The sequence below is a fragment of the Canis lupus genome, chromosome 18, assembly GCF_003254725.2.
Source record: "Canis lupus dingo isolate Sandy chromosome 18, ASM325472v2, whole genome shotgun sequence".
Classification (NCBI taxonomy): Eukaryota; Metazoa; Chordata; class Mammalia; order Carnivora; family Canidae; genus Canis; species Canis lupus.
Window position 1 is genome coordinate 45570290 of NC_064260.1, and position 24619 is coordinate 45594908.

A 24619-nucleotide genomic window follows, 5' to 3' on the forward strand; every position below is an offset into this window, starting at 1 on the left:
ACCCTAACAAAGTGACCTACATGGTGCCAAACCCATGGTCCCTTCTCAGTCCTCACTCAACGAGCGTTTGATACAGTTGAACATTCTCCTCTATTCCTCTCTTCACTTAGCTTAGGAAATTCCATGTTTGTCCTTTTTTTCCCCTTCTGATTCTACTACCCATTTTCTCCCAGTTTTCTTCGCTGCCTCCTCTTTACCTGGGAGCACCCCAAGGTCAGCTTGGGTGTTGTCTGTTGATAGTCAGCCTGGGTGATCCCATCCATTCCCATGTGCAAAGGGTTTGCATGGCCTGTTTTTATGATCCTTTACTTACAACCTATGTACATCCTTGGATTTAAAGTGTGTCTCTTGTAAACAGCATACAGTAGGGTCTTGGGCTCCCCCACCCAACAGTCTTTCTTTGTTGGAGTGTTTATTTGTCCCATCTGTTCTTTGTACACTTGTTCCTCTTTTTGTGTCTTATTTTATGTCAACCAGGTGTCTTTTTTAAAGTTATTTTGCTTTCCATTCTCATTAATATTTTTCCTATACCTCTTTCCCCTTAGTTTCTCATTAGGGGTTACTCTAGAGCAGTTTTCCTCAGAGTCTCAGGCCAGGGACCTCTTGGGGAGAACCTTACAAAGGTTTTTTATGTCGCCTTATTTTTGACGGCTATTTTTGCTGGATATAGAATTCCGGGTTTTCTTTTAGCACTGGGGAGGTGTTAAGCCACTGCCTCCTGGCCATACTCTTTGTGGTGAGAAGTCACGCACTTCTGACACTCCCCCTGATGTGATAAGCATCCTTTTCTCTGGCTAGTTTTAAGATTTTCTCTTTTTCTTCCAGTTCTGTTGGGTTAGCAGTAATATGCCTTGGTGTGGGTATTCATGTTCTCTCCTGATTTTGCCTCTGTGAGCTTCATAGATTTGTGGGCTGACGTGTGTAATACCTTTCGGGGAAAATCATGGCTGTTATCTCTTAAAATATATCTTATGCTCTGTTCTCTCTTTCTCTAGAAAGAGACTCCTATTATAATTATGTCAGACTTTCTGGAGTTGTTCTACAGGTCTCTGATGTGCTGTTTGTTTTTTTATTCTTTTGCTTTCTGTATTTCAGTTTGGACAATTTCTATTGACTTGTCTTAGAGTTCACTAATCCTTTCTTTTGTGTCCAGTCTGCTGTTAAGCCCATCCAATTAATTCTTTTGGGCCTTTATTGTAATTAAAAAATATATTTGTGAGGAAAGAAGAGGGAGAGAAAAGATAAAAATATATATGAATATATTTTTATAATATTATCTTAAAGTTCTTTTCTGAAAATTCTAATAAATATTTCTGTTAGCTCTGGCCTGCTTCTATTGGTGATTTTTTCTCTTGAGTATAAGTCACATTTCTCTACTTCTTTGTATATGGCATCATTTTTATTGTATGCTGGACATTGTTTATTTAGGAAGATAGTTCAGCTGCAGTAGGGAAAGTTTTTGGCTTTTCCAGAATGGGCTTACCCTTCCATCTCAGGCATTTAGGGTGGGTCTGGTCAGTTTGATCTGTGCAGGACTTTAGCTGGATCAGGACTGAGTAGCCACTTCAGTGAGTTTCTGTTTAGGTCTAAGTATAGCAAAAGTGTAAGACCCACAATGTGGACATTTCTTCCTTTATCCCCCCTTGTTTTGAATGCCTATCACTAGGAAAAGCCCCATAAATCCTAAGTGAAGGAGACCCTAAGCTCCCGGGATCTCAGTGTCCAGAAGCTGTGCCTGGATGTAGGTCTGCATGCATTCCATGGCCGGGCAGGCTCTGGGGCCTTTTATTGTGACAAGTCCATGCCCACTGGGCCTTGGGTCTCAGGAACATCTTCTGTACACTCCCAGCTCCTTCCTCTCATCAGATACCAGCTTCCTGGGTTGTCGTCACTTCTTGGTTCCCCTTTTCTCTTCATCTCTGTGCTCAGCCTCATGGGCATTTCTCTGTGTTTTGGTCCTTTCAGCTGCTGCTTTTTCTAGCAGTTAGTCTTTACTTTCCTAGAGCTCTTTTTTGTTTTCTCATCCTTTTTATAGATTTCTTGTTTTATAGATGTAGCAACTTATTAAATCTGAGTGAGTCAATGCAATAATCAGATCTTTCTAGATGTTTCTACCAGGTCAGTTCTGATTCTCTGTCCTGGACTCCCTCTGGTAGCATGTAGTTGGCTGTTGACCTACATGAGGGGACCTAGGTGGGTGGCGTGGCTCCTTCTGTGTAAGAAGTAGGAATGTTTTCTTGCCTGGGTCTCTCTGGAAGGGGACTCCTGCTCACAGCTCAGAGCGTGGTAGGTCTGGTGGGGGTGTGTTCACGGGCAGGGACTGGGCATTAGACCTGTCAGAACAAGGAAGACTTGCTTAGGGCAGCCTCCTGGGCCCTAAAATACTGCATTTTGTCTCAGGTTGTATCCCATTCTTGGCATGGACAGGGGGATATCAACCTGGGTTGTCCTCACGTTGACACCTTCGTAAGTGTCACATCTGTCTTGCAGCCCTACTCTCCGGCCTACCCTGTACTCCCTGCTGACATTGGCATCTGGAGCTTCTCTTGGGTCCCCCAGAGACTGGTGTACCCAGTCCTTGTCCTGTCCCTCATCACCTGCCCCCTGCTTTCTGTTTCCAGAATGTTTTGAGATCTCCTCTCCACCATTAGGCTCCTTCATTTTTTAATCCAGAGGGTGGCATTGACAGGAGACAAACACAAGGGCACCTGCCCACAGCCTGGATCTCTTCCCAAAGTCCCCCCACCCCAAGCATCTGTCCCTGCCCTCCCTTTTTCTCCCCGAACTCCACCCAACTATGCCTCCTCTTCCACCACCTGGCCAGCAAAGTCCCCTTGGGGCCCATCTTCCTCCTCCCAGCTTCCTTCTTGGATTTGTCATATGTCCACAGTGGAGACACCTTCTGAAGGATACCTCATAGCCTACTTAGGAGACGCCTCTGGTAACTCCTGAATATGCCAGCCTCTGGTGGGGGTAGAGACTGCCTCGTCACTGAGCCTGGAGACCTTGGTGCTCAACACCCCCTTGGGGGCCAGCAGGCACCCAGCATCTCCACCTTTCTCAGCTTTGACTCAAGAGGCTGTTCTGAGTGTCTCACAGGGAAGGAGGGTCTGTGTCCCCAGGAGGGCCATGACCCCTCAACCCTCTACCTGGCTCCTGGCAAGAAAGTTCTTAGCCCTGAGGCTCCGGTGGGCGGTTCTTACCAGCATCTTCCAGTTGGGTGCAGAACCAAGATGGGGCTTTTTTGGAGGAGGGGGCATGTGTGACTGTCTTCTCATTTTCAGCTGGCTCTGGGTCTGAATCCATGCCAAGACTCTGAAGGCTGACTCTGGGCTGTGGAGAGAGGGTGGACTGGACCGACCCCACGGTGGAGACCCTGTGGCTCTGCTTGAACCCCTGGCTACACAGCTGGGCCTCTTGATGAGTGCAATTCCAGACTGCCTCTGGGAGGGGGAGGGATCAAATATAGGATGCTTAGGACTGCACTGGGTGTGGGGTCCTCATGCCATCTTTACCATAGGCAGGAGAAGGTTTTGGATATCCCCCAAGGCTGAAGGAGCCACTGAAGCCCCCACCCTGGGAGGGGACTAGGCTTTGATGACTGCAGCCCTCCTTGCCTACTGCAGGGCTGCAGAGATGGCCAGCTCCCCCTGGGAAGGGCTTTTGGGCACCAGAAGAGCCGCACTGTTACGCAAGGAGCTCTGGAATAGCCAGGGAGGCGGGAAGCCACAGATGGGGGTGGGTAGGGAGCTGGCCTCTCCGCCTACCGCCCTCCCCCCCCCCACCTCTCTTCCCATGGGTCGAGGGCAGCAGGAGGAGGGGCTCCAGCCCATCTTGCAGAGGGGTGGCCGGCCCCCACGTGGTGTTTGGGTGCTGTGGGTGGGGAGGGCGGGGAGCTTGGCAGAGGCAGCCCAGCGGCTGCAGCGGGTGTGAAATATTTCAGGCCTTAATTAATTTAATTTGAGAGGTTCCTTTTCAGAGCGTGAACAGTTGTCTCCCAAGAGACGCGCGCCACCGCCTCCCCCCTGGCGCCTGGTGGGCGAAGGAAACAGCGGCATCTATATTGAGATTGAGCTGCTGGGGGCCAGTGTTCCATCCCTCCCTGTCCCCTTCCCGGGTACCCCCCCCACCCGGTCGGGGCCTCCTTCCCAGCCCAGGAGGAGCGTGCGTGGGTGCGAACCTGGAGCTGGCCGCGTGATGGTGGGGTGTGGGGTGTGGGGGTGTTGGTGGACCCGGCCGGCGAGGCTTCCACGGAGCTCGGAAACGTGGGCCTCATGGCGGATGGATAGGGCCCCTGCAGGTTGGGGGTGGGGCACGGAATCCGGGCACCCCCCCCCCAAATAGAGGAGGAGGAGGAAGGGTTTGGGGGAAGAAGCAGGGCTGAAGCCCAACACTGCCCACTTCCCAGAGCTGGGGCAAGGGGCCCAGGGGCACCGCCGGAGGAGGTCGGTGGGGGCAGGAAGAAGGGGGAGGATGGGGAGAAGGCAGGCCCACGAGGTGCTGTGGGAACAGGGGCGCTTTGATGTCTGGGCAACTTCAAAGGGGCAGCGGGGGGCGGGGATGCAGCCGGGAGGCTGCGGAGGTGCATTTGAAGCCAGTCCGCTGGGTCCCCGCACCCCTGGGCTGGGACCTGGGGCATCCGGGGCAGCAGGGCAGGGGTGCTCCTGGAACCTGGGAACAAAACAGGGGGCTGGAGCACCCCCACCCCACACCCCCACCCCTGTAGGTGCCCCCGCCATTCCCACAGGTGCCCCCACCCCCGCAGTCGCAGGAGCTGCCCTCTGCCTGCAGAGGAGTGGCCTTGGAAGCCAGACGGAGCTCGGGGCCCTGCACCAGGGCCTGGGAGAGAAGAGAGAGCGATGGCGGGCCCTGTGGGTATGTGGGGGGTGAGGAGCCCCCAAACCCTCTTCCTGGGCACAGGTCTTGCATCTGGGTGCCCTCTCAGAGTGCGGGGGAACTGCTGGGAGGACACTGGGGCCTGTAGCCATTTATTCAGTGGAGCTGACACCCCGCGTATAGCCTACAGCTGGGCCTCCATTCCCGAATGTCCCCAGCCCGGCCACTACCAGGAGGGTAAGGCTGGTGGGGGTGGGAGTCAAGCAGCTGGAGAGGGCACAGACAGCGGGGTGCCTGGTCTACTGTCTGGTCATGGGAGGCAGCCGGGGTGGGGGGGGCAAGGCCTCAGCACGGCCCACACCCCCATCTTTCACACATGCCTGCAGTGGAATAACCAGGACTGGCTCCCAGCACAGCCTTCTGCTGTTAAGAGGTGCTGCCTAGGACCACCCAGGACTGGGATGGGGGGGGCTTCCTGCCCGGGGACCCCCAGGGGGACCTGGGCAGTGATGTCATCCCACTGGAGGTCTGAGGGACCTTGCAGTCTCCCCGAGCCGGGGTCTCAGACCCTCTGGAGACCAGAGCAGGCAGCCATCCCTCTGCGAGGCTCCACCCCTGTCACACCTCACCCCGGGGGCACCCCTGTCACACCTCACCCCAGGGGCGTTTGGCGCTGTGAGTGCAGTGAGCCCCCCCCCCCCCCGCAGGTCCTGGCCTCCTGGACACTCCCCACTACAGGCTGCCACAAGTAGGATGCCCTTCCAGGAGGAATGGGGGCTCCTGTAGCACCTCCCCCCACCCAGAGGGAGGTGTTCCAGCCTCCCAGGGCTGGTCCCTTGGCCTTACCTGCACCCAGTGCCCGGGTGCCAGAGCTCTGGGGCCAGAAGGGCCGTCAGGGAGGTGTGTGCTCCACTGATATCCTGGGTTTACTGGTTGCCAGCATGCCACGCCCCCCAGAATGTGGTCCCGGCAGGCCTTGGTGCCAGGCTCAGGAAAGAGCAGGGGTGTGGCTCCAGGAGGTGCCCTGAGTGCACTGACAGATGCTTCCCAGGGTGCCATGTAGCCCCTAGCACGTCGCCTGCTGTCCCGGGACCCCCAAGGCAGAGGCTACGCCAGTCTCTGTCCGTGGTGCTGAAAGGACACCTTTCCCCCCACCCCCCACCAGGTCAGGAGCAGGGGCTGGGGACCTGAACTCATTCCCTTCTGTACCTTTAGGCTTCCTGCCCCGCCCCGCCCCCCCCACCCCTGAAATCTTTGCTCAGCACCCCGCTGACACCCTAAGCCTGTGCTGGGGGTGCTGGGGGGTGGGACTTGTGCCTGCACCAGCAGGGGAAGCACTGTCCCCAGGCCCAGGCATGGGCAGGTTTATCCTAATGCCTTGGGCAGTGGTAGAAGAATGGGCTCTAGGGTCAGGCAGGCCCAGCCTCAGTTTCCTCTTCTGAGAAAGGAAGTGGGTGGTTGTAAGGATCAAGGTTCAAGTGGAAGATCCTGAGGAACGTCCTTTTAGGCCAGTGGCATGGATGGAACAGGCGGCCACATCCAGGCCTGACCACAACCCCCCTCCCAGAGCCCACCCTGCCCCAGGGCCTTAGCATGGCCCCAGATGACTGAGTGCAGCTCACCCCCCTGGAGGGGAGGATTGTGCCTGGTGCAGGCAGGGCAGTAGTGAGAGCCTCTTACCAATGAAGCAGAACCCGAACCTCCTGCAAACCCTGTCCTCAAAGTCCCCAGACTCCTGCTGGGTCAACAGCCCGTGCGTGTGTGTGTGTGTGTGTGTGTGTGTGTATGCGTGTGCTTGAATGCTGTTGGGAGCTGCCCACTGTGGCTGGGCATAGCAGTTTGCCAAGTGTGTGTCGGGGGGAGAGAAGGTCCCGCTATGGAGAGGGGTCTGGAGACATGTGCTTAGCTGGGGTTGTCGAAGGAGAAACAGAGACCCTTAGATGCATCAGGTTCCAGACAAAAGAAAACTCAAGATAAATATCACGGGCGTGGAACTGCCCATGTGACAAACTGCCACAGCCCCGGCTGCCAGAACACGAGCATCTCGTTTGCTCACCTGTAGGGACTGGTCCAGGCCTCCCCCCCACACCCCCCACGCCCGGGCGTGTTGTCCATCTGGCCCATAGAGCCGTGTCCCGCGTTTGCCTTCGTGTGTGTGGCGCGCTCTCTGTGCCTCTCATAGAAGCCCTGTCCTGAGTTTAGGGCCACCCTAAGTGCTGAGACACTCACACTGACATCTACAAATCTACCTCTGCAAAGTCTTTTTTTTCCCCCTAATAAGACCACATTCATGGGGTCCAGGCATTAGGACGTCTTGAGGCCACCGTCCACTCCACCTCCTACCTGATCTATCTGTGGTCTGGGGCCCCAGGCAGATCCCACGGTGTCCCCAGTTCTGCACCACAGCTTCCTGCCCGTGGGCTCAGGAGTGGCTCAGCTGGCTGCCAGGAGCCCTTGGTGGTCACCTGGAGCGTGGGCATCACCAGGGCCTCCTGCAGCCTCCATGGGTGCCCCAGCCCTAGACGAGGCAGAGTGTGGGGGTGAGGAAGGGGTAGGGGAGAGCCAGGAGGCGCAAAGAACACCCTAACCTTGTCCTGGTGGGGTGGCCTCCAGTCCAGCCCCACAGTGAAGGGGGCTCTGTGTCAGGTGAAGGGGTGGGGTCGGTGCAGGAAATGGGGCAGGGTGAGGTTCGCTTTTCTCAGCAGACTCCCAGTGGCAGGAACTGCCCTGGTGTTGAAGGGAGAAGGATACAGACACCCCGGGACCGGGCTGCACTGTGCCCCAGCAGGAACCAGATGGCCGGCACCATCAGCTCCTCCGCACCACCAGCATCCATGCAACTGACTGTCCCCTCCCAGCCACACACCAACCCCTGCCCTGGCCCGGGGGGCGTTAGTCCTCAGACCCAGGCTGGAGGGCTGCCCAGCAAGCTGGGGGTTGAGACATGATGGCAGAGGGGCTCTCGCCCTGGGACACAGCCAGGTGGGTGCCTGGGGCTGTCTGTGGCGGACAGGAGGTCCCAGAGTGTCAGGAACAGAGCCCGTGCTGTGCACAAGGGCCTGTGTGGGGCGGGCTGTTTTCCCTACTTGCACAGATGAGGTGAGGACACTCAGGCTGGGGCACTAGTCTCGGGGCACCTGCCTGGGCCACCAGGCCATCCACTGCCGGGCGGTGCAGCTGGCCTGGGCATTCAGCTGGAGCCCGGTGCTTGGAGGGCAGAGCATCTTCACTACCTGTTACCCAACAAGGTCCCCCCAGAACGTGAACCTTGTCTCATGGTTCCTGAGGGTCAGGGGAATCCAGGGATAGCTGAGCTGGGCTGAGGCTGTACTGGCTGGAAGCCTCTGTTCTTGGCCACAGGGCGTCACCTCAGGACGAGGCCACGGGCTCCTCAGAGCAGGGATCCCAGGGAACAGACCCTGAAAGGAAGCTGGTTCCCCGAAAGCAGCCACCTGCCCTGAAGGATGAGGGCTTCTTTCTGCCACATCTCATTGTCCACACAGGCCAGGGTGGTGCAGTGCAGGAGCGGCCACGTGGCCAGAAGGTGGGCTTCCAGGATGTGGGGTCCCTAGGGGTCCTCTGGGAGGCTGCTGCTGCCGTCTGGGGAGGCAGGGTGACAAGGTGGCAGGAAGAGCCACAACCAGGCCAGAGGTTGCAGGGCAGGTGCAGCTGGGAGCATTGCACACATCCGCACCCCTATGGGCACGGTCTGTGCTCATGGCCTGTGCCCATGAGCTGCTCCTGGGAGTTGGGAGTGGGGCCTCTGCAGCCCCCCAAATCCACTTTCCTCCGGGCTCAGCTCTATGCTCAGCTTCTCTGGGAAGCTCCCCTGGGCCAGCTGGTTCTGTGGCCCACGGCCTCTGGCTGCCCCCCCTCCCACCCACAGGCATCCACTTCCCATCAGAGGCATTTGGCCCGTGGGGAACACCATGCCTGGTCCCTCCCTTTTGATTCTGCGTCCAGATCCAGGCCTGTGGATCCTGGCCTCAGCATGGGGCAGTTGTGCATGTGGGGACAGTGGCCAGGGCAGGACCACAAGGTTGCTAAGGACCAGCTGAGACCACCTGCTGTGTCTGGAGCTTCCCCTGTGGGGCTGCCTGGCACCTGGGAGCAGAGCCTGGGCAGCTCAGGTCCCATGATGGTCAAGGGCAGCCTGTGGGCTCTGAGCATGGCCCCAGGCTGCTCCCGTGAGGATACTGTGCCCTGATGCTGGGTGGGGGGAGTATTGCTCAGTCCCTCCCCTACTCACAGTCCCACCCTGCCCCTGCCCGCCCTCTCGGCTTCTCCCGCTGCCCTGCCTGCTGTGGGCAGCCCAGCCTGGGGGACGTGGGGCTGGCTCTGGGCCGCCAGCCCTGCTGACTTATTTTTCCAACAGCTGGTGTGGAGAGCCCAAGCAGGAGGGGTCACTGGGCCCATCCACCCCAGCCAGACAGGCATGTGTGCTGCGCGGGCCACAGGGACTGTGCCCTCACATGCCCATGAGGGAGCCCCACAGTGCGGCAGAGAATGGGTCACTCTCAGCTGTGCTTGTGGTCCTGGGAGTCGGCTGCAGGCTCCCAGAGGTGACGGAGGCCGCTCGTGCTGGAGGAGGGATGGCCTCCTGTCCCAGGTAGTAGTGACCCTCGGAGTGGCCCTGTGAGCGCTGGTGGCTGGATGCTGGTTTCTCCCAACTCATGGACGGAGCCCCATGAGGTTGGGTCCGCGCTGCCCTGCTCCTTTGTCCCCCCCATCATGAGTCTCCCTCCCCAGAACCCGCAGTGGGAGCTGCTATCGCCTGTCCCCCACAACCAAGGACCAGCTGACACCGTGGGGGTGGTCCCCCGTGTGAGCTCCGGGGCTGTGGGCTCCGTCAGCACCTCGGACAGTGGCCTCGGTTCTCAGGCGGGTTCCAGTTTCCAGGGAGCCTCCCTCTTCCCTGGAAACTCCTGTGTCTGGACGGCTCGCCGCGTGGGAGCCTGCAACCCACTCCTGCCCTGGGTCCCATGTCCACTGCTCTCAGCCTCCTCTGGAGGGGCAGGGGGATCGCCAGCCGCCGCAGGTGGGGAGCCACGGGAGGACCTTCTGGCAGACACTCCTCCCCTGAGGGCCAGATGATGCGGCCCCTGTGGACATTGGGGGGGGCGGGGTAGCCCCTGCGGACAGTGCAGGGGTGGGGGGCAGGGTAGCCCTGCAGATGGTGCGGGGGGTCGAGGGCCAGTCGAGTCTTGAGGGTACCTGAGTCAGCAATGGGAGGGGCTTCCCCAGGTCTCCATTGATCTAGATATTTGGTGATTTGATTGAGAAGAGCCATCATTTCTCCCTTGCGCTCCATTCCCCCGGTGCAGGAGCCCTGTGTGCATCGTTTCCTGGGACTCTGCAGGCAGGGCCGGTGGTGTTCCCAGGTCCCCACAGAGGCTGTGGGGTTCACGTGCCCTGGTCCGTGGCAGTTGGCAGGGCAGCGGGCACAGGCGTGGCTGACCACATCACGGGGCCCGTGTGCGGCATATGTTCGTTCATCCCTCCAGGTCCCAGGTTCCTCTCTCTGGAGGACCCTAACACCGGGCACATAGTAGACACTCAGAGAAGGTGGCCAGGGCATGCGTGCTCATGGTGTGGGCGGGTAATGACCTAAAGTGGCCCTGTGGGGAAGGTTCATGGTCACTCCGCTGTGTGGTCACCTTGCTTTCAGCTTCCCCCACAGTAGACCAGACACGGTTCAGCCGAGGCGGGCCGGGGCGGAGAGTGATGGGGGGCTTCCCCCCAGAAGCTGTCTTCCCACCATCTCGAGCCTGCGTAGGGGGCTCCTGAGGGCACACAGTCACTTCCTGCCTCCAGGGAAGTGGCAGCACTGCCAGGAACCCAAACACCCCACCCCAGGGGACACAGCCCAGGCTGGCAGGACACCTCACTAAGGAGGAGCACCTCTACGCTGGGTTTTGAGGGGTGTGTAGGAGTCTGTGGGGACTGAACACATCCTTGGCAGAGGCAGCAAGGGGAATAAGATGAAGTCAGGGAAGGAGCTGCCCCAGTTCCAGGACCGTGCCCAGGGCAGCCCCCCCGCACCTGGCCATGGCTCCCGGTGGTCAGGCCGACAGCCCCGTGAGCAGCTCTGGGGGGCAGGCCAGTGGGGCTTGTTTGGCACAACTCGTCTGCTGGGCCGTTTGGCCTCTGGCCTCTGGGCAGCCGTGTACCAGCTGCACAGCTCTGCTTCCAGAGAGCTGGCCGGCGCAGTGTCAGCGCCCTGTCCCTTTGACACCCATTTATTTTCCTGGAAGCAGGACATTTCTCCCCACACGTCTGGGATTCCTGCCTTGTGAGGACGAGTGTGCGCTGCTGTGTGAGGTGTGCGTGTAGGTGTGTCCTCGGTCACCTGCACCCGGCGAGCCCCTGCCCGCCCGTGTGCCCGAGCGCACCGTCCCATCTGCGTGATACCCTCTGCCTGGGCCCTGATTACGGAGCTCCTTCTTGTCTGGGGACATCACGACCCCCCTGCCCGTTTTCGCCCCAGGAGCTGGCGTGCAGAGCCGGCCCAAGGCCTGCAGGCCAGCACATGCTGTCTCCGCACATGCCCAGGGATGGAGCTCTGCCCTGTGGGGTCCTCGGGCTCACGATCCAGGCGTTTCTGGGCCATTGCTGTCTCCTTCCAGGTGTCTGGCCACCCATCTGGCATCTGTCCTGGGCCTTCGGGCCTTGGATGAGCTTGTCCCCCTTGGGATAGCAGCTTCTGTTGCCTGTTGCTCCGGCTCCTCCTGGCCTGTCAGCCTTGTTCTGGGGACTGGCCACGCAGAGGTTCTGCTGCTGACTCTGGCTCTGGAGGCAGGGCTGGTGCCGGCCTGTGGGCAGTGAGTCCCTGGGCCTCCAGCCTGAATCACAGACGGAGGCCAACAGCACACCTGCTGGCACCCCCCCCCCCTCCTGCTCTGTCCTCTGTGCTCTTCCTGCTGACCGGGAATCACAGGGCTCGGGGCCGGATCAAAGGCGGCCACCAGAGGCCCAGGAGTCTGCAGGCCTCCCTGGGGTGGGAGCTGGGGCGGCGTGGGGGGCTCAGCGGGCACACCCTGCCGGGGTGCAGGAGCCCATCTGTCCTTCCCTGAGCACGCTCATAAGCTTCCGGCCCGTGGGCACTGCCCACGAAGGCCTGCGTGGCCCACCAGCTCCTTGCACCTGCCTGGCACTGCTCTGGGCTCTGGGCAGCCCCATGCTCTCTGGGCTGCGCTCACAGGCACAGGGAGAGGCTGGCCTGTAGGCCCGTCCGTCCCAACAGCAGGGGAGGGCCTGAGCTGAGCTGGGAAGGACGGCCGTGACCGTGCTCCGTGGAAGGACGCAGAGGCCACATAAAGTTATGGACGTGTGGTCCGTTAAGGGATCGTGTTTTCTACACACATGACAAGGGATTCATTTCCCATAAACATCAAAGGGCTTTTGCAAACTCGTAAGAACCCTCCCCTGGCCCCACGTAAAAGTGGGTAGAGTGATCCCAGGGAGGTAGTGAGCCTGACAGGGAGCTCAAGGTCATGGTTAAAGCAGCAAGAGCTGGACGGGGCAGTGGGGGGTGGGGCGCAGGTCACCCCAGAACCACGGGGTGGCGTGCCGTCAGTCCCGGCTTTGGTCAAGTCTGGATAATGCTGTGTGGGCGTCCCTCAGTGTTCACAGAAAAGGCATCCCCAAGCCAGGCTGCAATGCCAGGTGCACGGGTCCCCTGTCCCCCGTGGCCCCACACGCTGGAGGTGGGGCCGACCATTGTGATAACCTTCACATGCCTGCCTGGGAGTGGGAGTCATCTTGGAGAATGTTGGGGTTGGGGCCCGGGCTCAGCACCAGAGGGGGTGTCCTGGGCCCAAGGCCACAGTGCAGTCCAGCCAGAGGTTCTCAGGATGCTGGCGGGGGCCAGGCTGCCGTGGGGAGGTGGGAAGGAGGGAGAGAGGGATGTGGGTGCCTGGCTGTGGTCACGGGACAAGGGGGTGGCAACCAGGACTCAGGTCCTTGAAGTGTGAGCATGAGGACAAGTTCTGCCCTGTGAGGGGGTCCAGGGGTGGGGGTACGGGGCATGGCAGGCCAGGTGGTGCCATCCAGGGAGTGGCCTTAGGCCCATCCTGCTGTCCTGGGCACACCAGTGAGCTGGATGCCAGTGTCTGGGCACCTCTGTCCGGAGGTCTGCGGACCCAAGGGAGGTTGACAGGTCTGGGCTGCAGGGTGGCAGAGGCCAAGCATCCAGCAGGAGGGGACCCTAAGGGACCAGGCAGGGGGAGACCCTGAACCTGAGAGCACCCTGGCTTCCCTGCTGGGGGAGATGGGTGGTGCTGAAGGCCTGGGGTGGGGGCTCCAGGAGGCCAGAGGGCTGGTGCCATGGGAGGCGATGTGGTGTGTTCTGGGCAGTGACCGAGGAGTGTGAGAGGCCCACGGCAGCTGTGGGGGTCCCGCTGGGGTGCACTGGGCAGGGCCTGGGCCCTAGGGGGTGCGGGGGGCAGGTGGGACCCTGCTGGCCTGGGTCTGAGGGGGCTTCTCTACCCGCAGGCCTTGTGAAGCTGGGGATTCACTGTGTCACGTGCCAGAAGGTGGCTATTAAAATTGTCAACCGGGAGAAGCTCAGCGAGTCCGTCCTGATGAAGGTGAGCTCAGGTGGGCGGCCCTGTGGTGAGGAGCCCGCAGGACGGTCCCACTCGCTCCGTCCGTCTGTTGCCCGTGCCCGCCACCCTGCGACTGGCTGTCCCCCATTCCTGCCTGCTCTCTCCTGGCCTCAGCCGGGGGCCTGGGAGGGACAGGGACAGGCCGCATCCTGGGCACAGTCCTGGTGCTGTGCCAACCCGCTGAGATAGCCAACTGGGCCTCAGTTTCCCTAGTCAGATTAGGGAGGAGGCCCCTGCCTCTGAGGAGGGAAAGAGGAAGTGACAGTTCCTGGGGGACCGCACAGCCCCTCCTGCTTGCCGCCCCTTCCCTCCCCGGTCCTGGGAGCCCCTTGTCACCTTTGGGACAGGATGCCGGGCGGAAGGGGTTGCTCCAGCCTCGGTCCCCCATCTTCCTGCTTAGCCATGGGTGTAGAGTGCTCAGACCTTTGGGGTGGGGGGGCACGCTGGGGTTCCTATCAGCATGGCTGCCCTCCCCCGGGGACGGCGCCTCCCTTGCTCCCCAAGACGGCTCCCAAGGGGCACATGAGGGGCCAGCACACCAGGAGGGCAGTGACAGGCTGCCTGGGGGTGGAGGCTTGTGGGGGGACCCCAGGGACCGAAGCTGGGGGAGTTTTAAGGAGATGCTTGCTTGGAGGGGTGAGGGGGGAGCTGCTGGGGGGCGGGCAGACCCTGACCTTGCCTTGGACTCACCGGGACTCACGTGTTCACTTGGGGGCAGTGAGTGCAAGACGTGCAAGACGCCCATAAACTGCGAGCAGAGAGACAGGAGCTCAGCGGCAGGGCCAGGGTGGAAGGGCCGGAGGCAGCCCCCTTCTTTACAGGGGTACAGACCCCATCGTGAGGCTGGACCTGCTCCAAGCCTCCTGCTGCCCCCGCGAACCTAGCGAGGGTGTCCAAGGGGGCATGGCCCCCGCAATCCCCCCATATCCCCACCAGCCAGGGACCGAGGGCAGGCACGGCCTGGCCTGGGGCTGCGAGTAGGAGGGGACGGGGTGGGTGGAAGCAGGGGGCAGGGGAATGAGCCTGCCCCCAGCTGGACCTCTCCCCCCAATGCAGGTGGAGCGGGAGATCGCCATCCTGAAGCTCATCGAGCACCCTCACGTTCTAAAGCTGCACGATGTTTATGAAAACAAAAAATATTTGTAGGTATTGCCGGGTCTGGAGAGCCGGGGTGGGGGCAGAGGTGAGGCCATGGGGCCTCGGGGAGGGCACAGGCAGCCCCTTGGGCAGGGGGCCCCGGCGGCAGAGCTCGCAGGAGGGCTCCTGAAGGGCGAGCCAGGCTGGCAGCCGGGGTCAAGCAGCAGGTGCCCTGGATCCCAGTGAGCACCCCCAGCCCTGCCACTGCCAGGGCTCCCAGGGACCCTCCGTATTCCCACTGAGCCCCACCAGCTCTCTCACGGGACTGGACCCCAGGGCCGGTTGGCGCCCCTCACCGGTCTGCTGTCCCACCCTCCCTGGGACGTCCGGTTCCCATGGTGCTGAGAGGCTGACCTCCGAGGCCAGCGGGAATCCCACATCTCGGGCACCCCTGGGTTGGAAAGTGGGCCCCGTCACCCCCCAGCCAAGTCAGCAGCTTTGTGGCCTCCATGAGCTCACCTGGGGTGTGGGTGGCGGTCACTCCCAGGGTCACGGCAAGGGGGCGTCCAGCCGTGTCACTGCTGCCTGTGTGACTGCAGGAGGGCCTCGGCCTGTGATGCATGCACAGGCCCTCGGGGAGGGGCTCCAGTGGCACTTCCTTGGGGACGTTGGGATTGAGGGAATGTGAGCAGGGGGCTGGCCCAGGGGACCCTAGAGGGTGTCTGATGGATGGGACCAGCTGGCCCCAGGTGGCCATCCCCAGCCTGCCCAGTTTTCCGGGCAGCGGGAGTTGGGGCACGAAGCTGGCTGCCAGGGGCTGCCCCGGGGGGAGCAGGAAGGCTCGGGCCTACAGATGGAGGACGGGCCCCCAGTCCAAAGCCCAGACCCTCCCACAAGTTACTCCCTCTTTGAGCCTGTTCCTCATCGCTGTGGTGTCCCCGCTGTGTGCCAGCCAGAGGCCCAGTGGCATGAGCGGCCAACTCCAAGTGTTTGAGGGTCAGGGGACAGGAGCTGCCCGGTCAGTACAGGTGTGGGGGTGCCGGGTGGCAGGTCGTGGTCCTGGGGCCCCTGACCGTGGTGAGCAGGACCTCTGCCCCGAGACACACACCTGCATGACCCTCACCATCAGCCTGATGGGGGCCCCCCTTGCAGCATCCAGCAATGTCCCGTGAGCTTGGGGCAGGTGTTGGCTGCCTCCACATACAACAAGCAGGAAACCCATCAGCCCTCATTTTTGCTGAGATCCTGGGGAGGACAGACTCGGGTGGGACGAAGGGCAGAGCCTTCGGCCCCAAGGAGGCCACCTCAGCGGGAGTCAGGAAGCAAGGGGGGGGCGCCTGGGACAGCAGGATGGGGCGGGGGGGGGGCACAGCCCAGGTGAAGGCCCAATGACAGGGACGCCGTGCCCAGCACGAGGATGATCAGGGCTCCCCAGGACTCAGCCCCAAAGCAGCCCAGGGAGCCTGCAGGGACCTCTGCCAGCGAGGGCAGGCTGTGGCCTGTGCTGTGCTTGGATCCTCCTGCTCAGGAGCAGGGCAGGACCCCCAGGATGGCGCCCCCTGCCTGAACCCCACTAGGGCTCCCTCCCCATCTCCAGCTCCACCCCCTCACCCCCACTCCCACCTAAGGCTCCCTGTGCTTCCACCCCCACTGACCCTTCCATTTCTGCAAGACCAGCAGCTCCTGGGAGGTCCTGCAGGCATCATTGTCCACACGTCCTGGGGGCCATCCTGCACCTCCCCACCTGCCTTGGGGAGGCTCCCCCCGCAGCCACCATCACTAGGCCAGAGACATCAGCAGGCCAGAGACAGCCTGCCCTGCCCCTCCCGCTCTCCCCATCCTGCCCTGCCCCGCCCCACCGTGGCCCTGCACAGTAGCCCAGAGGGTCCTCAGTCCCTGGGCCTGGCCAGTGACATGATGCAGCAGAGGGGAGTGCCACCCCTTGAGGCCACTGCCCCAGGGCAAGTGCCCTGCCCCAGTGTGTGGGCATTGAGGCACTGGCCCACAGAGCCAGGAAACCCAAGGCCCTGTCAGAATCTTCCTGGTGGCCCAGTCCTCACCCCCTGCACCTGTCCAGGCCACCAGGCCATGCTGAGCCAAGGCGGGGGACAGTTACCACCTGCCAGCTGCCCCCCCCCCCACTCAGGCCCTCCTTCCACACTTTTTCTTCCATCTTCCAAGAACCAGTTTGAGGGCCACCCCTGGGGGCCCCCAGCCATGCCTTGCTCCAGCCCCTTGCCCACCCTTGGGTCTGCCTTGGTGGCCAGGGCTCCCCGAGGGCCTGAGTGTCTGCTCTGGGAGCCCAAGTGGGGCTAGCCAGGGGGAGCCTAGAATAGTCATGACCCCAGCTTGCATGGGGGTCAGTGGCCACAGTGTCCCTCAGCCAGGGGGACAGGTGTGGCCCTCCTCCCAGACTCCCCGCATCAGGCCACCCCCCGCCCCGCCCATGGCTGCACTGGAGGCAGGCCTGCCGGGAGGTGGGCAGGCAGGCAGGGCCCCTCATGCTGAGGGTGCTGGACGCTGGGATGGGCTGGTGGCCTGCAGCCTGCGGCCGGTGCTGCTGTGGCCGGGTGGCCCCGAGGCGGGCTGGTCATACCGCGTGCAGCCACCCGACGCCCACCTGTCCCTGCAGATACCTGGTGCTAGAACACGTGTCTGGTGGGGAGCTCTTCGACTACCTGGTCAAGAAGGGGAGGCTGACCCCCAAAGAGGCCCGGAAGTTCTTCCGGCAGATCATCTCTGCGCTAGACTTCTGCCACAGTCACTCCATATGGTGTGTGCCCCAATACCACTAGGTGCCCCCAGCCCCACCAGCTGACCCCTCCCGTGCTAGGGCGCCTCCATCCCCCCAGGCAGGCCCTCACCCCCTGCCAGGGGCCCATTCCCCACCAGGTGGCCCCTACCATCCCCATCAGGTGCTCCCATCCCCCGTCAGATGCCCCCACCCCCCACCAGGTGCCTCCCATCCTACCAGGTGCCCCTTCCACTGTCTCCCATCAGGTAACCCCCCATTTCCCATCACATACCCCCTACCCCACATCAGGTACCCTGCCACCTCCCATCAGGTACCCTTCTACCTCCCATCAGGTGCTCCCATCCCCCATCAGGTACCCCTCCACCTCCCATCAGGTGCTCCCATCCCCCTTCAAGTACCTCCCATTCCCCAAGGTACCCTCCACCCCATCCCCCATCAGGTACTCCCCATCCCCCATGAGGTATCACCCATCCCCTATCCAGTGCTCTCCGTCCTCCATCAGGTGCTTCCCACCTCCCATCAGGTACCCCCGCCCCCCATCAGGTACCCCCATACCCTATTAGGTAACCTCCCACACCCCATCAGGTGCTCCCTATCCCCCATCAGGGACTCCCCATACCCCATCAGGTACCCCCCAACCTCCCTATCAGGCACCACCCCACGCCACTGGGGCAGACAGTACTCTTTCTATTGACCCCCTTCAGGAGCATCAGGAAGCTTATGTCAGGTGTGCACCCCAGGCTCCAGGAGCCCCCTCCTCAGGTTTCTTAAGAGGTCCTGGGGCCAGGCCACCAGGCCATTGGGGCCATTGGGGATCCCAGGTTGGCCTCAGCTCAGAGCACTTATGGTGGGTGGGGGGCCCAGAGAGTAAAGCAAAGCTTGCCCCAGGGTGGGTGGGAGCATGTGGTATGACCCCAGAGGGTCCCTGTTTCTCTGTCCCCAAGACCACAGCTGCCAGGCAGGCGACTTCCCATTGGCTGCCTGTGACATCACCAGGCTGGGTTGCCATTGGCCCCATGCAGCGTGGATGGGCTTTTGGGGAGGGGAGGCAGCTAGGGGCTGGTCAGCCTCAACCCCGCCTTCCTTCCCAGCCACAGGGATCTGAAGCCGGAAAACCTCCTACTGGATGAGAAAAACAACATCCGGATCGCCGACTTCGGCATGGCGTCGCTGCAGGTTGGCGACAGTCTGCTGGAGACCAGCTGCGGGTGAGCGGGGCTGCCGGGCCAGGAGAGGGCCAGGCTGCTGCCCCCGAAGGCCCTGCCCTGCCCCCAGATGCCACCAGTGGTCTCGGCTGCGCAGCCCGGGGAACCTGGAGCCCCAGGACCTCTGGCTCTGCTCCCAGCCTGTGCTGCAAAGTGCGCTGCAGTGAAGGGGCCCTGCCTGGTGACCAGTGAGGCCCAGGCCTTCCCTCGGCTCTCCCGGCAGACCCTGGAAGGCTAGTCTGGTCCCGGTGGCTGCCTGCTTGCCCAGAGCCTCAGCGTGGCCATCTTCCTGCTGTGTGCACTCAGCCCCATGGCCCTTCCCGGGACCAGGATGGCAGCAGACACCCTTGAATGTGGCTGGGTCCGCAGGCTCCCGTGCCTCCGTGTCCCCCAGAAGCACGCAGTAGGGATTAGGTTGTGGGGAGGTTGGCATCAAAGCCCCTTGAGCCTCCTCGTGGGTCTGGGGGCCCCCCAGAGGGGCATTACTGCAGGCGGAACGTGCCTCCAGGTGTCTCCATTGCTGTGGTCCGGGGGCAGCCCGGAGTCCAGGCGGGGTGGGACAGCCAGGGTAGACAGCAGGTCCCGAACCTCTGCCTGACTGCCGCTTTTGCCTCCAGATCTCCCCACTACGCCTGCCCCGAGGTGATCCGGGTAAGTGGCCTCAGCCCCCCACGCCCTGCCCTTGTCGCCACCCGAGCCTTGCAGATCCCCAGGCCCTGGCCAGCTCCCACACCCTGAGCCTGGGCGCCCCCATTCCTGCGGAGACCAGCCGTTCACCCTGGCAACCCCACTGCTGCCCACAGGGGGAGAAGTACGATGGCCGCAAGGCAGACGTGTGGAGCTGCGGTGTGATCCTGTTCGCCCTGCTGGTGGTAAGGCCCCCCGCCCCTCCCCCGCGGTGCTGCCTCTGGGCGCCCCTCCCGAGGTGACCCGAGTGCCCCTGTCGGCAGGGGGCTCTGCCCTTCGATGATGACAACCTGAGGCAGCTGCTGGAGAAGGTGAAGCGGGGCGTGTTCCACATGCCGCACTTCATCCCGCCCGACTGCCAGAGCCTGCTGCGCGGCATGATCGAGGTGGATGCGGCCCGGCGCCTCACGGTGGGTCCCAGCGTCGCAGAGGGGCCAGAGGGCCTCCCCTCTCCCCCTTATGCAGCCCACCCACTCCTGGACCCGCAAGGTCCCTGCCTGGGGCCACCATGTTAGGGCCTGGGTTCTGTCTCCAGCGTCTCCTCCCAGGGATGAAGGCTGGCCTGTGCAAGGGATCCCCACCTGTGCTAGTGAGTGTGGTACAGGGGGGCCCTGGGTGTGCACGGGTGTGTGTACATGTATACAGGCGTGTACTTGCATGTGCGTGGGTATGCACATGGCTCTGTGGGCACACACTTGGGTGTGTGTGTGTGCCTGGGTGTGTGGCAATGCACAGCTACATGGCGTGTGTGCACATACACAGTGTGTACTTGGATGTGCGTGGCTGTGGGTATGCGCATGGCTGTGTGGGCACACATAGCTGTGTGCACATGCTTGGGTGTGTGGCCATGTATGACTGTGTGTGCCCAGATGTGTGTGCACAGGTGCACGTGTGTGTGTGTGTGCACATAGGCGTGTAGTTGTGGGTATGTGCATGGCTATGTGGGCACACATGAGTGTGTGCACGTGTGCTTGGGTGTGTGGCCACGCAGAACTCCGTATGCACAAGTGCATGGATGTGTGTGCACATACACAAGCGTGTACATGTGTGTGTATGGGTGTGGGTATATGCAGGGCTGTGTGGGCACATACATGGTATACACACGTGTGCCTAGATGTGTGGCCATGCACAGCTGAGTGTGCATAGGTGCATGGGCATGTGTGCACATACACAGGCGTGTACTTGTGTAGGTGTGGGTATACACAGGGCTCTGTGGGCATATACATAGTGTGTGCACGTGTGCCGCCTTGCTTAGCTGTGTGTGCACAGGTGCATGGACGTGTGCACATACGCAGGTGTGTACTGTATGTGTGGCTATGTACGTGGCTGTGTGGGCACATACAGGGTATGTGCATGTGTGCATGGGTGTGTGGTCATGCACAGCTGAGTGTGCACAGGTGCATGGACATGTGTGCACATACACAGGCATGTATGTGTGTGTGTGTGTGGCTATGCACATGGCTGTGTGGGCACATACAGGGTATGTGCATATGTGCCTGGGTGTGTGACCATGCACAGCTGTGTGTGCACAGTTGCACTGGTGTGTGTGCACATACACAGGCGTGTACTTGCGTGTGCGTGGGTGTATGTGCACAGGTGTGGTTTGGGAGTGCTGGTGTACTTGGAAGGCAGGCGCCCACTGATGCTGGCCCTCGTGTCCCGGGCTTCCCAGGACCTGGTCAGCGTGCATAGTTGCTCACGAGCACTCCTCATGGCAGCTGGGGGCCGGGGAAGGTCTGAGGGAAGCTCCTACTTCTGAGAGAAGCCCCCCTTGGCCACCTCCGGCCTCCCTAGGGCTCAGCTAGTGCCAGGAGGGCTGGTCCCAGAGCAAGGGCAGCAGGACTCCCCTGGCCAGACAGAGGTGGCCCAGTGGCCAAGAGGCCACCCTCGCCCACCCTCCCAACCAGGCTGTCCCGAGTGCAGTTGAGGGGAGAGCAGGGCTGGCCCCCAAGCCTCCTGCTCACACCTGCACCCAGCCCCTCCCTGTGCACAGGAGGCCGCTCTGCTTCCGTGCTCACGCCCTCTGCTACCCGGCCCCCAGCCCTGCCCCACTTCCTTCTCTTCCACTGGGGGTGAGCAGGGTCAGGGCTGCCTGCCTGGAGCCTCCAGGAACGCAGCCCCTCCCCACGCTCTCCCCCCTCCAGCCCCTTCCTCCCCCCTCCTGTCCTGCTCTCTGCACACTCCCGCGCTCCCCCTCCCGCCCCCTCTGGCCTCCTAACGTGGGCTCCTCCGTCCCTCCTCGTACTAACTCCCTGTTTCTCTTTCCTTGTAGCTAGAGCACATTCAGAAACACATATGGTATATGTAAGTAGCTTCTCCTCCCACATCGCCTGCTTTGCCTGTCACCTGTCACCGTGGCCTGGAGGGCCTGCTAGGGAAGGCGGGGGGTGACCCGGCCCAGCGCAGGCCTGCCCCCAGCCTCAGCCGCTCCTGGCTCAAGGCCCCCGGGCCGGCCTGCGCTGGGCACAGGCAGGACGCAGGAGGTGTGCAAGGGCTGGGCGCAGGCAGAGTAGCAAGACTCGGGGCCCCAGGAAGGGGTGGGCCCCGCCCTCCCGGCACCTCAGGGTGGGGGCGGAGGAGCCCCAGGCCGCGGAGGGGCGGCGCATGACCCTGCTGTGCCTGTTGTCCACAGAGGAGGCAAGAACGAGCCGGAGCCAGAGCAGCCCATCCCCCGCAAGGTGCAGATCCGCTCGCTGCCCAGCCTGGAGGACATCGACCCCGACGTGCTGGACAGCATGCACTCGCTGGGCTGCTTCCGAGATCGCAACAAGCTGCTGCAGGACCTGCTGTCCGAGGAGTACGTGGCCAGCCTGGGGCCCCTGCGGCCCCTCCCAGGCAGGCGGCCGTGGGGTGGGACCCCCTCCGGGAATGGACCTGCCCACCTTTCTTGGTGCCTCTCACCCACTGCAGGGAAAACCAGGAGAAGATGATTTATTTCCTTCTCCTGGACCGGAAAGAAAGGTACCCGAGTCACGAGGACGAAGACCTGCCCCCCAGAAATGAAATAGGTATAAGGTGGCAGGGTGGCCTGGCCCCATGCTGCCCCTCCCACGCCCGGCGGGCTGCCTGGCCCTGACCCCTGTCTGCACACAGACCCTCCCCGGAAGCGTGTGGACTCCCCGATGCTGAACCGGCACGGCAAGCGGCGGCCCGAACGCAAGTCCATGGAGGTGCTCAGCGTGACAGATGGCGGCTCCCCGGTGCCCGCGCGGAGGGCCATCGAGATGGCCCAGCATGGCCAGAGGTGCGTGCCTTCTGGGAGGACACGGCACTCCGCCTCCTGGTGGCCTGGCCTGGTCGGCACTGGCACTCCTCACTGGCTGCGTGGGGCCTGGCATGGCTCATCTCTGCCCACCCCCTCCCCGGCCCTGGGGCTGGGCCAAGGCCACTGGGCTGTGCTGGACCACGCTGTGCTGGACCACGCTGTGCTAGGGGCTGGGCCGGGCTGCTCGGGCTGCTTGGGCTAGACTGGGCTGGGCTGAACTTGGCTGGACTGGGCTGAGCTGGGCTGCGCTGAGCTGGACCAGGGTGGACTGGGCTGGGCTGGACTGGACTAATAGCTGGACTAGGCTGGACTGGACTGTTGGTTGGGCTGGACTAGGCTGGGCTGGGCTGGGCTAGGCTGGTCTGGACTGGACTGGACTGCTAGCTGGACTGGGCTGGACTGGACTGGGCTTCTAGCTGGGTGGACTGGGCTGGGCTGCTAGCTGGGCTGGATGGAACTGGGCTGGACTGCTACTTGGGTGGTCTGGGCTCGGTTGGACTAGGCTTTGCTTTGTTGTCCTGGCTTGGAGTAGGCTGGTCAGGCCATCCAGAACAGGGTTGGGCTAGACTGGAGTGAACTGGAGTGCTAGCTGGACTGGGCTAGACTGGACTGCTAGCTGGGCTGGACTGGGCTAGGGTGAGCCGGCTGGACTGGACTGCTAGCTGGGCTGGGCTGGACTGGGCTGGACTCTGGGCTAGGGTGAGCCGGCTGGACTGGACTGCTAGCTGGGCTGGGCTGGGCTGGACTGGGCTGGCGTGGACCAGGCTGTACTGGACTGCTAGCTGGGCCGGGCTGGGGTGGACCAGGCTGGACTGGACTGTTAGCTGAGCTGGGCTGGGCTGGACTGGGCTGGACTGGGCTTTGCTCTGTTGTCCTGGCTTGAAGTGGGCCGGTCAGACCATCCAGAACAGGATTGGGCTAAACTGGAGTGGACCAGACTTAGCTACACTAGGGTCAAGCCTTGTTCAGAGCCGCCCAGCAGGCCTGTCCCCACTTGATGCTGGCCCCAGGTTTGGGTCACCTGTGGTAGTGTGGGGGTCAAGGACGTGGATGGAATTCTAGGTAGCGTCCAGGAGCTGGTCAGGGCTGTACCAGCAGCGCCTCCTGGAGGAAGGAAGGGTGTCCTGGTCCTGTAGGGCCTGGCAGGGCCCTTGGCCAATCCTCACCCCAGCTCTGGGCAGGGCCCGCTTGGGGAGACGCCCCATCTTCCTGCCAAGGCAGGGGCCTTTGCCATAGCTCTGGGGCCTGGAGACCACCAGGGCTTGGGGTCCCAGCCCTGGCGCTTCCCCTGGTCAGCTGGGGGTTGAGTGCTGGGGACAGCCTGGCCTTTCCTGGTTTTTGCCAGGAAGCAGCCACGGTTAGCATTAAAATAGGCTGGTGGTCCACAGCTCCCCTGGTGGTCCCAGGCCTTCCTCGGGGAAGTGGGCTGGCTGCACACAGCCCTGGCCCACTGCCCCCGGGCTCCGGCACTGGGGGGCTGCTGAGGGTGGTGGGAAGAAAGTTCTCTGCTGGCTGAGCTCCTGCCCTGACTGTGCCTCGCGTCCTGCTTGTTGGGGGCTCCCCATCTCCCCAGCAGGCCTCCAGGGTGAGAGGCCACCTCTCCCCAGCCCACCCTTCCTGAGCTTCACCCCTGCCTCCCGTTGGACCTGCCCAGAGCAGGCGAGTGCAGATGGGGGGCACACGTCATCCCAGCCACCTTGCGTCCCTCCCTCCTCACCCGCCTGGAGTAGGGGCTGGGCACGGGAGGCCACCCTGAGTCAAGTGACCTGCTCTACCTTCCAGGTCGGGCTGCCTCGGGGCGGGAGGAGCTGGGACGGGAGCTGGGACGGGGTCAGCTATGGACCACCCGGGCAGTCCCTGGAGAGCCCCTTCCTCCTGGCACCTCGCATCCTGCCACCGCTGCTGCAGGCTGCGCTTCTCCTTCTGGCTTGGCCACCCGGCGCTGGGCCACAGTGGGCGCCGGCTGGGGTTGGAAGGGTCCTAGGGCTGGCCAGGCCCCCCTGCTCAGCAGGCCACCAGGGTGGGGTGCGCTGTGGCCCTGGCGCTCTCCTGCCTGACCTCCCCTCCTGCCCGTGTGCCCGGCCTGGCTCCAGGTGGGCCCTGCCCAGCTTGCGTGGAGCTGTGTGGAGGTCCGGCCTCCCGGGCCGCCTGGTGGGGCTGCGTCAGTAACTCTGTTTTCTCGCTTTGT

At 62.2% G+C, this 24619-nt stretch overlaps 1 protein-coding gene across 17 annotated transcripts in view; it reads left to right on the forward strand.

Moving 5' to 3' along the window:
- BRSK2 (BR serine/threonine kinase 2) overlaps window positions 1-24619 on the forward strand; it is a 59833-nt gene that overhangs the window by 22960 nt on the left and 12254 nt on the right. For 15 of the 17 annotated variants that reach the window (XR_007403446.1, XR_003139094.3, XR_003139093.3 and 12 more), the window contains exons 2-12: window positions 13330-13424; window positions 14499-14584; window positions 17152-17292; window positions 18366-18482; window positions 19097-19130; window positions 19283-19351; window positions 19430-19576; window positions 21439-21470; window positions 21799-21963; window positions 22077-22174; window positions 22260-22410. Coding sequence is in view for 13 of the 17 variants with exons in the window: in XM_025451891.3 (XP_025307676.1) it covers window positions 13330-13424; window positions 14499-14584; window positions 17152-17292; window positions 18366-18482; window positions 19097-19130; window positions 19283-19351; window positions 19430-19576; window positions 21439-21470; window positions 21799-21963; window positions 22077-22174; window positions 22260-22410 (1135 nt within the window). In the remaining 4 variants the exon portion in view is untranslated. Of the gene's footprint in view, window positions 1-4261; window positions 4446-13329; window positions 13425-14498; window positions 14589-17151; window positions 17293-18365; window positions 18483-19096; window positions 19131-19282; window positions 19352-19429; window positions 19577-21438; window positions 21471-21798; window positions 21964-22076; window positions 22175-22259; window positions 22411-24619 lie in introns of those variants that run through there. The other 2 variants (XM_049096260.1, XM_049096258.1) reach the window with 2 other exon arrangements.